At 44.4% G+C, this 13,414-nt stretch overlaps 1 protein-coding gene across 1 annotated transcript; it reads left to right on the plus strand.

Moving 5' to 3' along the window:
• The first annotated feature begins 178 nt into the window (after positions 1-178).
• EIF1B (eukaryotic translation initiation factor 1B) lies at positions 179-2,810 on the plus strand. Its single transcript, XM_002759756.7, has 4 exons — positions 179-441; positions 1,361-1,524; positions 1,918-2,019; positions 2,411-2,810. Exons 1-4 carry the CDS (start codon positions 411-413, stop codon positions 2,453-2,455), a joined length of 342 nt encoding a protein of 113 aa, XP_002759802.1. The 5' UTR covers positions 179-410; the 3' UTR covers positions 2,456-2,810.
• The last annotated feature ends 10,604 nt before the right edge of the window (positions 2,811-13,414 follow it).

The following is a 13,414-nucleotide window of genomic DNA, read 5'->3' on the forward strand; positions in this document are numbered from 1 at the left end:
CTCCCTGACGGGAATTGTGGTCTCGGCAGCCCGCGGACCTCAGGCTTTTCCGGGCTCTGTTGCCTCTGGAAAACTACAAGTCCCAGGATGCCCGGCGCGGGAGGGTCACGTGGGAGGAGCAGCGGGCGCGGCTAAATAGTCTCCATCGGCCATTTTGTAGGAGAAGCCGCAGCGCCGCCTCTTCTCTCGCGTCCTCGCATCCGTCGCCGCCGCCTCTTCCTCCGCCTCCTCCTTCGCCTCTTCCTGCCTCCTCCCGGCTTCCGCCGCCGCTACTCCAGCCGCATCCCAACCCCGGAGCGAACCGTTTCCGTATTTATTTCCGTTTTCTCGTCACTGCAGCCTCCTGACACGGTGATCCGGGCGGGCCCCGCAGGAATTTTATCCCCTCACCGGCCTCACACTAGTATCGCATGTCCACTATCCAGAACCTCCAATCTTTCGGTAAGATCCCGTCGCCGCCGCCTTCCTCCCATGCCCCGCGCGCCTCTCTCCCTGCTGCCCGCCTGGGCCACCGCCCCCAGGGGCCCGCTTTTTGCCCTCCCTGCACCCCGACTGGGGCTTTGTCTCGGCGCCCAGAAAATGGCGACGGGGCCCCTGGCGACCCCCTCCCCGAGGACAGCGCCGGACTGCGAGCCCTCCTCTCGGAACCCCGGCCCTTGCCCTCCCCGCCCCCCACCAGCCCCGTCCTTGACCCGGCTCCCGCCTCCGCCTCTGCCCTTTGACACTTCGGCGACCTTACTTCGTGGACTCCTGGATCGGCCCTGCTACTTGCAAAGGGGATGCCAGGCCGGGGGGATTGGGGATCGCCGTCCGTTCTCTGGCAGCTCCCGGGGGTACTTGGGGAAGGATGCGGGTGCAGGCCTCTCATCTGTCGCTGGGCAGTGGTTCAGTCTTCTCTGCTTGCGTAGCAATTTGTAAAATTACGCCTTTTGATGTATGTATTTAATCTACTTTTTTTTGGCAAGGCGCAGTTACAGTTACATGATTGGGGTGGGCATATTCGAATGTTTATGTTTTCATCAGAACGTAATCGAGATGACGCACGTTTTTATAGCGGCTACAAAATTAAGGTTTTCTAAATCTCCTTTCTCTCGTTAGAGGACCATATTCAACGATAACATCTATCTATAACAGTTTCTCTACAACGGACGTAGGTGTTCAAATGTTTTTCTCTTTTTCTGAGAGTACCTTGGGGGTTTTATTAATACTCCACCCTCATCTTCATACCTACCCGCAAAAACAGCAAAGGCACTAGAACCTTCACTGATGACTGTCTGGATTGGTAATATAACATATTTCTGGAAAGTACTTCCTAAAAAATAAATTTCTACTTTGGATTGTTTTTTGTATCCATTTGCAGACCCCTTTGCTGATGCAACTAAGGGTGACGACTTACTCCCGGCAGGGACTGAGGATTACATTCATATAAGAATTCAGCAACGGAACGGCAGAAAGACGCTGACTACTGTTCAGGGCATTGCAGATGATTATGACAAAAAGAAACTTGTGAAAGCTTTCAAAAAGGTAAACGGGTTAGAGTTGAGTTCCTGAGGCGAACGGATCAGGATTCACACCTTTGTATCCGTGGATGAAAATGACCAGACCGAAAAAGTTGTTCTCATTCTTGTAATTAACACATAATTATTTAGTTATTCTCCCAGTGTGAGCTCTCATTTTAAAAGAAGATTCTCGTGGCTTTCACATAAATTTAAATGTGAAATATTTAGTTCTTGACGCTACACATAAAATCATTTCCTGATTTACAAATTAATTTGGAAGGATTGTGGATTGTAAAAGACAAAATCTGTTTCTCTAAATAAAATCAAGCTTACTGAAATGGTAAATTCTGTTCTTTTGGTGAAATAAAAACTCATAGTAGTTGACTAAATTTTGTTGTATATTTATGCACTTTTCCAGAAATTTGCCTGTAATGGTACTGTGATTGAACATCCTGAATACGGAGAGGTTATTCAGCTTCAAGGTGACCAAAGGAAAAACATTTGCCAGTTTCTCTTGGAGGTGAGTGATTGGGTGCTTTATGTGTGACGTTGAGATTGCTTTTAAAATTCTATTTAAAGGCAACATGATTTGTTTTCTACTAAATAAAAAATCATACGAATGAAGTAAATTAGGTGAAATAAAGATACTGTACTTAGTGGGAAAGCAAAGACCTTCACGTGGTTTATTTGTCATTAGAGTTTTCTGATCGTGTCTGTATATACACACAGGATATTTCTTGGCATATAAAGTATTCAAATATATGTTGAATTGTAGGCTGTCAACAGTGCATGCCACAGATGACAGCGTTGCAATAAGCTGTTCATATTGATTCTTTCTAATCTTCCATGTCTTCTTAATGAATGTATATAATTCTCAGGGTTATTTTGCTGAATTTTACTTTATTTTACAGGTTGGCATTGTCAAGGAGGAACAGCTTAAAGTTCATGGATTCTAAAATGAACCTAAATACGTGGAGAATTTCTTGAATGGTTGTGTTCTCTAAACTCAGTTTGGCTGCCTTGTGAAATGATTCCCCACAGTAAACGGACTCCTCATTTATTTAATCCTTCAAACTTCCATTCACATCTGCATGATTACAGAAAACATGGGGTATGTAGGCTGGTAACAGATAAGAAAATTGCAGTAAGATGGTAACAAAACCTCATATTCGTCCTTACGTGTTTCCAGTGGAAAATGTTTTGAGTGTTTGTTGTTTGGTTTATTATGTTTCACTTGATTCAATGTTTTTTTTGTTGTTGTATTAAACCATGTATGTTGCAGCTTAACAATAAAAAAAAAAAATCTATGAATCCTTGTGAGCAATTATGCCCCCAAATCTAAGCAAGGAAAATACACATTTTGTCTTTCTTAAGTGGAGTTATTCTGCAAATATTCTTTCTGATTAGCTTCAGCTGTTATACCCAGACCTAGAGGAGAACCTTTGTTATATGTAGCTTGTGTTTTTCATTTACTGATTTAAGAATAGAAGCAGGAGTAGAAATTCAGCGAGAGCCACTATTCCTGGCAAAAGCGGTAAAAGTTGACAAGGAATTTACCATACTGTAGTATTAAATGTAAAAGGGTATGAAGTTGAACAGTATTAGCACAGGGTTCTTTTCTGTGTTCATATCAATTGTTACTGAGTTGCCAACATAAGTCTATCGCTAGTTACTATATGTTACTGAGTTGCCAACATAAGTCTATCCCTAAGTACTATATGCTGTAATAGTCTTGTGACATAAAGTATATTTAGTCATAGACACTTCCCTGCAAGGGTAGGTTGATGGTATCACTGTCTTACAGACGGAAAACACTGGGCCTCAAGTTAATTTCCCAGGAGTGCTAGAAAGTGACAGGGTGTCAGCCCAGAGATTCCAGCCAGGAAATTTATTTCACTACATCATGGTTTTGGTGTGTGTTTTACCAAAGGGAACAGATGACAATGACCAGTGGGTGGTAGTGGTGTAAGAAATAATTGGACCAGGAACAGTGGCTCACGCCTGTAATCCCGACACTTTGGGAGTCCAAGGTGGGCAGATCACTTGAGGATGGGAGTTTGAGACCAGCCAGGCCAACATGGTGAAACCCCATGTCTACTAAAAATGCAAACAATTAGCCAGTGTGTGCCATAGTCTCAGCTGTTCAAGGCTGAGGCCCCAGAATCGCTTAAAACAGGGAGGTGGAGGTTCAGTGAGCCAAGGTGGCACCACTGCACTCCAGCCTGGGCAATAGAGCAAGACTCTGTCTCTTAAAAAAAATAAATAAAACTTGCAGTTCTTAAAGAGATTTCTGCAGCTCATCCTCTTGAGTTCCAGGCTCCTTTCTATTAAGTAGTGGTTATTTACTTGGTTGTAGAGGCTATGCCACTAAAACCATTTAGCCAATGCAAAGAAATGCATGTGTAAGGGCAAACTTTTTAGCTTACTACAGTTGGATAAGGATGGTATGGGAAAAAAGTTGTTTTGGGCCAGTGAGCCCTAATGAGCCCTTGCCTGTATTTTGATGATAGTGTTTTTGGGAAAACAAAATTGGCCCCCACAAAGTTTGCCTCTTAAAGACATTAATAATAGGTTTATTATTTTCTCACCCCATCCTGCCTCCAATACAGTAAGAGAACAGAGGTAAGAGGTATATACCAGAATATAGTCCCAAATTGGATAAGCTCATTTCTGGAAAACATCAATATAGTTTGATGAAGAAGGTCAAGAGGTTTGGGAGAATTTTCCAAGTTTCTAAGAACCTCCTACTTTTTCATCTGTAATATTGTGAAATAGCACCCTATTGAGGAGTGCTGTGGAAATAGTAAAGCGGAAACATACTAGCAGCCACATTCAAATGCTGCCTAAATAAATACATCTGCTGAGAGCTGAGCTACTGGCAGGAAAATAATTTATCTTGGGAAAGAAAGCATCCCTCATGCTGGGACCATGGACAAGCTCTGTAGTCATCACTTCCTGTGTCAGTCCAAAGTGGGTGGGATTAAAAGGCTTGAGGAAAACTTCCCTCTGAATTTTGTGGAGAGCACCCTTCCTAACTCCTCCCTTCCGCCTGTGAGCTCCAGACACCTGATTGGACGTTGAACTTGGAGGATAGTCCCAATCTTCAGAGCAAGAAAGAGACTAGGAGGCATTGTGTAACTGGAGGGAAGATGACATTTCTTACAGATGCAGCGAACTGGCAGTAGCCAAACTGCCTTCCACGCTGGAAGGTCTTGATCTGCAGTTTCTTGAGTGGTTTATACTTGAGGTTGCACAATGCATAATACCAAGTAGAGGATAAATAGATCTATCACTGGACTTTTAAACTTGGTGAAGCCATTAGGAAGTTAAAACCTCTGGCTGAATCACAGCCTGGAGTAAAGTGCTGCTGGCAGCCATGTCCTCTGCCTTCCAGTGCTGGTTCTCCTGAGGCAGAGGAAAGCCCATGGAAACAGTGTGATCAACCTACTTAGGAACCCAGGTAACTCGGGAACTGTTTTCTTAACCATTCTAGAAAGGGGGTGGCTCCAATCATATGGAAGGGACAGTTCTAGTTCATCATGATGGCAGTTAACCACAATAACTTGAGGAATATGGAGGCTTCTGTGTGCCGCACACATGCCACCAGCCTGGCTCCACCTAAAGGGATGGGTAATGACAGCTTGGGAAAAGGCAACTTCATTCGACCACCCACACACACCAGTTGCACTGGGTTTCTGAGGACTCCCCTTACCAAGGCAAAGGTCCATTTGGGAGAGAAACAGGCGTGACCCTGCTTTAACTAAAGCCAAGGGAGTCCTCAGTTGTGGACAGGGAAGACGGAGCCGGTGACATTGTGTCTGGGATCAAAGGGCCAAGTGAATCAGCTAGAATTAAGCAAAATTATATGAGACTCGGCATGGAAGGCTCTTCGTGTAGTCCTGTCGGCACTTAACTCCTTTTTATCTAGATAATGGAAGCATGGGGGGAAATCGTAAGTCAGAGGAATGGCTGTATCTCCTCCCTCCTGGAAAACCATTCAGAGTGGAATTAATAGTGATGAGAGGAGAGAATCGTGTTAGATGACTTTAAGGATTCTCTGAGCTACACAGGAGAACCCCAAATGGCAATTTAAACTCAGCCTTGGCTTGTGAGGATGCCATCGCGGGTCAGGTGGCTCATCTGGTAAGTCGTCCATGTGATTCTGAACCTAACACGTGCAGCAGTAGATCTACTGTGGTCTGCACCCCGTGAACTGAAGGTCCTGGCGCTGCATGATGCTGGGTCTAGGTGCCCTCATCTCAAACTAGTGAACAGCCTACAGACATTTTTCATGCTGAAAGCAATGACATGTAGATGGGTGCCATTCATTCATGACGCAAAAGAAGTTTAAAGCCCCCACGGGGAATCTAGGTGATGTCAGCCCTCATGCTGGTCTTCAGCTGCAGCGCCCTGTTCTAGCCCAGAGGGTTTTGAAGGGCCTCGGGTCTACAGAATGGTCCGTAAGGAGGCTAGCTGTAACCCCAGTTTGTCTCCATGTGTTCTTTACCCATTTTTACCGGAACCCCACACCCCACCTCCTGAGTTCACTGGGCAAGGAACAACTTAGGAGAGTGGAGATAGAACTTTTAAAAAATGTTTTTATTTTTATTTTTCATTTATTTGTTTTTGAGGCGGGGTTTTGCTCTTGTTGCCCAGGCTGGAGTGCAATGGGGCTATCTTGGCTCAGCCCAATCTCTGGGCCCGGGTTCAAGCGATTTTCCTGCTTCAGCCTCCCAAGTAGCTGGGATTACAGGAATGGGCCACCACACCCGGCTAATTTTGTATTTTTAGTAGAGACAGGGTTTCTTCATCTTGGTCAGGCTGGTCTTGAACTCACGACCTCAGGTGATCCGTCTGCCTCAGCCTCCCAAAGTACTGGGATTACAGGCGTGAGCCACCATGCCTGGCATTTTTATTTTTAAATTTAATTTTCCCTTTTATTTTCAGTTGACATGTAATATTATACATATTTGTGGGATTCAGAGTGATACTGCAGTACATGTACACAATATATAATGATCAAATCAGGGTAAATTAGCATATCCATCACTTCAAACATTTGTCATTTCCTTGTATCGTGAATATTTTAAATCCTCTTTTCTAGTTTATCCATATTGCTCATTATGACAAATTCTGTGGGGAACACATCACCAGACAAGGATTTGGTGGAAGGTATAATTCCTTACAGTAAGAAAAGACAAACCTGGGTGCGGTGGTTCACACCTATAATCCCAGCACTTTGGGAGGCTGAGGCGGGCAGATCACCTGAGGTCAGGAGTTCCAGACCAGCCTGGGCAACATGGTGAAATGCCATCTCTGTTAAAAATACAAAAATTAGCCAGACATGGTGGTACACTCGGGAGGCTGAGGCAAAGCAAATCGGTTAAACGAGGGAGGCAGAGGTTGTAGTGAGCCAAGATCACAGCACATTACCTGGCCTCGGTGACACAGATAGACTCTGTAAAAATTAAAATTTAAAGAAAAAAATAGGCCCACCCCCACTGTCAGTCACAAACTCCACTCTTAGTGCCTCACTGCCATTGACTTGTTAAAAACGAAGAAAACCTTAGCCCAATCCTAGCATCAGGAAGAACGGTAGATGAGTGGCCAGACGCACTGAATGGGAACCAGAACAGCCCACTTGGCAGAAGAAATGCGCTGGAATGAAATATAGGGTACCCGGTAAATGATGCTGTCTCAAAAGAAATTGAAGGGGCCGATTCCTGCAAGTATGCGGTCCTTTATCACCCCCTTGTGGCCACTTGAACAGCTGGCAGGCTCCTGGCGGTTTACATGAACGATGCATTCAGTTGTTGCAGTTATCGTTAAAGCACCAGCTGACAGGTTCGATTTTGTCATCGCTCAAATGTGATTCAGAAACTGATCTAGCCAATAACCTGTTATTATAATTCATAAAAATCAGTTGCAATTTTTCTTGACCTGGGAGAGGCAAGAATGTTTTCATGGTCTTGCCCCGGGGATATATAAAGCACCTCAGCTACTATCTACCACGGTGTTGTTAGAAGGAATTTACTTTAAATGTAAACAGAGACCGCTGTTTTAGCCTCCAGGGAATGCATGATTAAGCTAGAAAACAAGACTCCTAAATTGTGGCTTGTTGAGAAAGACAATGTGGAATTTGGACACACACACACATACGCTAAATATTCAGCGCTCTCAATCTAAACCTCTGCCTTAGGCCATACACAGGTTAATGTGCCTTTCACTTCTAAGGTCGCCTAAAGACTTCTGCCTGGGAAAAGCAGTGACGGAATTCCTAAAAACCCCTTAATGCCACAGTATATGACGCCATTCCGGTAGACCTGAAGAACGCAGAACAGGATTCATTTGGAAAACTCATCATTAGTAACAGACTCACTGGTAGAGCCTCTGGCAGATCTCACCTGCACAGGTAGGGGAGGGCTAATTAACCTGGACATGGTGCTGTAGGGATTTGATCCTACAGAAATCAACAGCAGCATCACCAGAGGGGCCCCTGGTTAGATCCCCACAAGAGATGCTAAGAGGTATTACTTTGGAAAATTTACTGTCTGTTTAACAACAGATCCTTTGGGCCTTTTTACACTTTTTATCAAGCATTGCCCCTCATTTTCTCACTTCTCTTGTATTAATAATAAAAACAGCGAATTCCTTTTCAACACTCACATTGTAGGTTCTGCTCTGAGAATTCTACAAGCATCAGCTCACATAATTATCTCCACAGACATCACGACCCAGCATAGATTCCCTGGCTTACCGTCACAATCACACGCCTCACAAATATCATCTCCCCTTGATCCTTGGTCCTTTTTTTCTTTTATTCATTTGACAAAACTTCAGTTCAATCCTTGTTCAACCTAACCACCTGACTGCTCGGCAATAGCCCATAATACCTGGAGATACCTGGGGGGTGGGGGTGGGGGAAACGATGGCTTTTCTTTCTTCCTTTCCCTTTACCAGCCCCTCCTCCATCCTCCACTGAGCAAGGTGAAGGCTTTGTCTCATCCATCACTGAGATATTTGACCGTCTTCATTTTTCCGCCTCCAAATCTACCCTTTGGAGGCAGTGTGGCATACTCCCTGTCTGTCTTCTTTCTTGTGCAATGCATGACGTATACCTGCCCCACCCCATCAAAACAAACCCCTCCGTTTGTGTCCTGGGTTCCATCTTCTCTTCTCCAGAAATTACCATTGTAATTACCTCCTTTCTTCTGAATCATCAATTTCTTCCTCTCTACAGGATCATTTTCATCAGATGGAAACATTCTCCTGTACTGCCCATCTTTCAAATAAAAGAAGAAAACCATTGATCTCACATTCCCTTCAGCAAAGAAATAGCCTACCTGACATCCCTTAGGATGTGTAAGAGGCATCTTAAAATTAACATGGCTGAAGTAGAAATAGTACTCCATCCTCCACCCCCAAACTCTTTCCCCAGTCTGCCTCATCTGAATAAATGGCACTACCATCCATAGAATAGCTTAAACTTAAAACGTTGTCTTTCAGCCTTCCCTTGCTTTACTGCCCCTACCCTGATCTGATGGGGTCTTATTGTTTCTATTGCAAAATGTATCCTATCCACCCTTTCCCCTGCCCCCAACTTCTGACCAGTGCCCCTGACACACACCGTTGTTTTGCACCTGGATTACCGCAGTGGCTCTCCAACTGGTCTTGCATCCATGCACAACACAGAAGCCTGGGGACTGTAAAATTCAAGTGAGCTTACATCAGCTCTCTGCACAAAATCTGAAGGCTTCTCACTGCACTTAACATTGACTCCAAACATATTACGTGGCTTACAGGATGCCACGCCACCTGTTCCCTGCCTACCCCTGGTTCTTGCCATCTACTGTCTGACTCTGCACTACACCACCAGACCCACTGCTTCAACCTTTAAGCATTTACACTCCATGTTCAGTTGGTCCGGGACGCTCTGCCCTGCTCTCCCTCTCCCTCTCGTCCCTCAATTTCAGTTCAAACCTCATCTGAAGGAGGCCATCTCTGACCACCCAATCTAAATAAGCCCATCCCCGACACAGCAGCCCGTATTTTGTTTTCTTTGTAATGCTTATCTTTAATTGAAAGCATCTTGCCCATTGCTTTGCTTGCACCTCCCTACCACTGACATGTAAGGTACACAAGAGATGCTTGTACCAGATGCTGTTGGTACCTCACCCATACCCCTTTGTGCCCACCCTTCCCACACATGTGCGCTGGGTGCTCCAGCTGCAAGCATCTCTGTCCCACTGCAAGCATTGCTTGAGCGCATTCCCTGGCCACAGGAGCATGCAAGGGATGGAAATACCAGGGAGTTAACACCTGCTCTCTGCACCCCTTACACCAGCAACCTTCAACCAACGGCTGGTGGAAATTGCCATGTAAATAACCCAGCTCCTTTATCCACAGGTAAGAAGCACGGAAGCATGTTTTACACCGACTCCCAGGACTTCCCAGCAAGATTGGATCTCAGTTGCCAATAATGGTAATTCATCAATAAAGTGCCATTTATTGGCTCCATTCCCTTCTCTGTCTCGTTTCTCACACCTCTACCCATGCTTTCTGAGATTGCCTCCCAAGTAAACTGCCAGCACTTACATCCTTATCATAGCCTTCTGGGGCAATCAGAACTCAACTCAAGATATCTTTGTATCTCCCACCCCAGTGTGCAGCTCGGGGTCTGGAATACAACAGGTGATCAATATTTGTTGAACAAGTGACTGAATCTCCCCCACTGTGATCACCACTTACCCTGTGGGAAATTCCAGTCTTATCAATTACACAGAACGTGTCTGTGGATCATTTTCCATTTTGAAGACATTTGGGGCCTTTGCATCTCTGAAATGGGAAGGGGCAAGATTCTTGTAATAGGATTGCTTGAACACAATTGTTTCTGTCAAGCCATCTCCTAACTTTTTTCATGCTTCTCCCCTGGAATAGAGGAAGAAGAAGGGAGTTCAGTTCCAGGAGAAAGGAAGTGAGCAGAAGGAATGCCTAGCAGGGATGTATTCTATGAGGGCCTTAGAAAGCCCTGGGTACCAGGCCCCTTTGTCCTTTGCTGACCTTTCCCTAGTGGCCTAGCTTGCCCAGATGCTGGGTGAGACTTATCTTCTTATCACAGTCATTCTACATATGCAAGAAGTATCCATGGGGAAAAGGATGGATTATTTAGTTGAAGGTGTTAGGAAATTTGGCTAAATGAAGGAAAGGGTGCGTCCCTACTCCGTACCACAAACACTGCTGGGTTAATCCATAAAGACCTAACTGTGAAAGACAGAACTAAAAAGGTAATCAAAGAAACCCAGAAATATATGTTGTGACTGGGACAAAAAATAAGGGTTTTTTACTTGGTAAAATAAGTTGGGTGTAGTGGCTCGCACCTGTAATCCCAGTGCTTCAGAAGGCAGAGGCGAGAAGATGGCTTAAGGCCAGGAGTTCAAGTCCAGCCTGTGCAACAAAGCAAGACCCCATCTCTACAAAAACCTTTTAAAAATTAGCCAAGCATAGTGGCACAGACCTGTAGTCCCAGCTATTGGGAAGCTGAGGCAGGAGGCTCACTTGAGCCCAGCAGTTTGAAACGGCAGTAAGCTATTACCCTGCCAGTGCACTCCAGCCTGGGTGATAGAGTGAGACCCTGTCTAAGAAAAATTAATTATGGTGAAATATACATCACGTAACATTTATCATCTTGCCTTTTCTATTGCACATCGCTCCTTTATTATACTAAACTGGAAAGAAATGTAGTGCAATTATTCTGAAAAAGAGTCCTGCGACCATCTGACAGGGCAAAGCCACTAGAACGTGAGTAAGATATCAGGCACAGTGAAAGACACACGCTCAACAGGCATCTCACTGCCACAAGGCAAGGCAGGGCAAGGGTTCTAAACTAGCAAATGCACTTCCACCTTTAGAAGCCAAAAGGCCTAGCCCGTGCTGGTGTGAGGAATGGCCTACCTTCTGATGAGCATATGTGGGGCTAGCAATTTCAACTGCCACTAGAAACCCCAAAGTGCTTGTGTGTGTGGGTGCGTGTGTGTGTGTATATATTGCATATATATACAGTGTATATATTCATGTATATATACACTAATATGAACACACTACATTATATACTATATACACTATATTAGTGTATAATACACATACACACATATAAACACATACATATATAGACAAAATTTATGTGCTGAATTATGTGTTCAGTTTATGTGTTGCATTTACTTTTACAAATACATATATACATATGTGTTGCATTTACTTTTATATATAAAATATTTTAATATATATAAATATATACATTATTGCACCCTTTTATTTTTATAAGTATACAATATATTTATATAATACATCTATTATATAAATATATTATATATAATATTCCCTTTTATTACATATTATATATATTCCCTTTTATATAATAATATATAATATTCCCTTTTATTATATAATAAAATATATTGAAAGGGAACAATATATTAATAAAATATATTAAAAAGGGAATAATATAATATTCCCTCCCTTTCATTTATATAAATATATTTATATATAATATATATTATACATATCAAATATATATTTTACATAATATATGTATTATATATTTATATATATAAAAATTGTAAATGCAATACATAATCTTAATTGAGGATTAATCAGCTCCTAAAACCAGCTCCTCTGGTGTCAGGGAGGAAACAGTTGATTATTTTTACATTAGTATGTAGGTTACATTCATCTTCCACTGAAATGACTAACCCCCCTCCCAAGTCAGTGGCGTAACCACAGAGGTGCACTGGTCTGGCTCCTGGGGGCAAATAGGTGCTCTTGCTTCTCCCCATTGGTCATGCCTTAGCATGGTTCCTCCCTATTTCCTTCTCAAGCTGGCCCCTAGTAAACACAGCACTGGCAAAAATCAGAGTTACTACCTCTGAACTGTCTTGACTAAGAGGAGCCTTCCCTCAGTGTGGACTGAGAACCTGTGCCGTGGAGGTGCTGTTCTAACTCAACTGTATGAAGGGAGTGGGTGTGGGAGACATGATGGCTCAAAGGAAAATGGGAGCCACTGGTCCCCACCTGCAGCTGCAACTTAAGATGACCACGGCCGGGTGCGGTGGGTGGCTCATGCCTGGAATCCCAGCGCTTTGGGAGGCTGAGGCGGGTGGATCACCTGAGGTCAGGAGTTTGAGACCAGCCTGGTCAACATGGAGAAACCCCGTCTCTACCAAAAATATAAAAATTAGCCAGGCATGGTGGTGCGTGCCTATTATCCCAGCTACTCAGGAAACTGAAGAGGGAAGATCACTTGAACCCGGGAGGAGGAGGTTGCAGTTAGCTGAGGTTGTGATACTGCACTGGCTGACAGAGTGGGACCCAGTCTCAAAAAAAAAAAAGACTGTGAAGTGGTCAGTGTGACATACGCAGAGGTGCGGAGGCAGGGGTGGGAAGAGAGGGCATTCCTTGGGACAGTAATCTGCCTGCTGGCCTCTACTTCTTGGCCTTGCTCCCAGCAGCCACAGCTTCCACAGCCTTATCACAGTCTCTTGAACCCCTCCCCTCCACCGGGAACTACATGGGCTTGGTGGTCTTCAAGTTCTTGTCCAATCTATAGACAATGGGAATACCGGTCAGCGGTCCAGCTCCGTGACAGCGTCCTCAGAGAGACCCTCCAGGTGCTGGACGACGCCCCGAAGGCTACTGCCATCAGCTGCAGTCACTGCCCGTTTCCCTCCTCCATCTAGGAAACCACTTCTTGTTTCCAAAACGGCAGAGCAATGGCAGTCGTGTCCTTCAGACTTCCACGGGAGTGCAGCTGAGCTTTAGTGAACTGCATCCTTGCTGTTCTCACTGATGTTGCCTCAGAAGGTGTGGTTGGGCTCCATCAGAGGTGATGAGACATCATAGGAGCACCTCCAAATCTTTAC

This window comes from Callithrix jacchus, chromosome 17 (assembly GCF_049354715.1).
Source record: "Callithrix jacchus isolate 240 chromosome 17, calJac240_pri, whole genome shotgun sequence".
Lineage (NCBI taxonomy): Eukaryota > Metazoa > Chordata > Mammalia > Primates > Cebidae > Callithrix > Callithrix jacchus.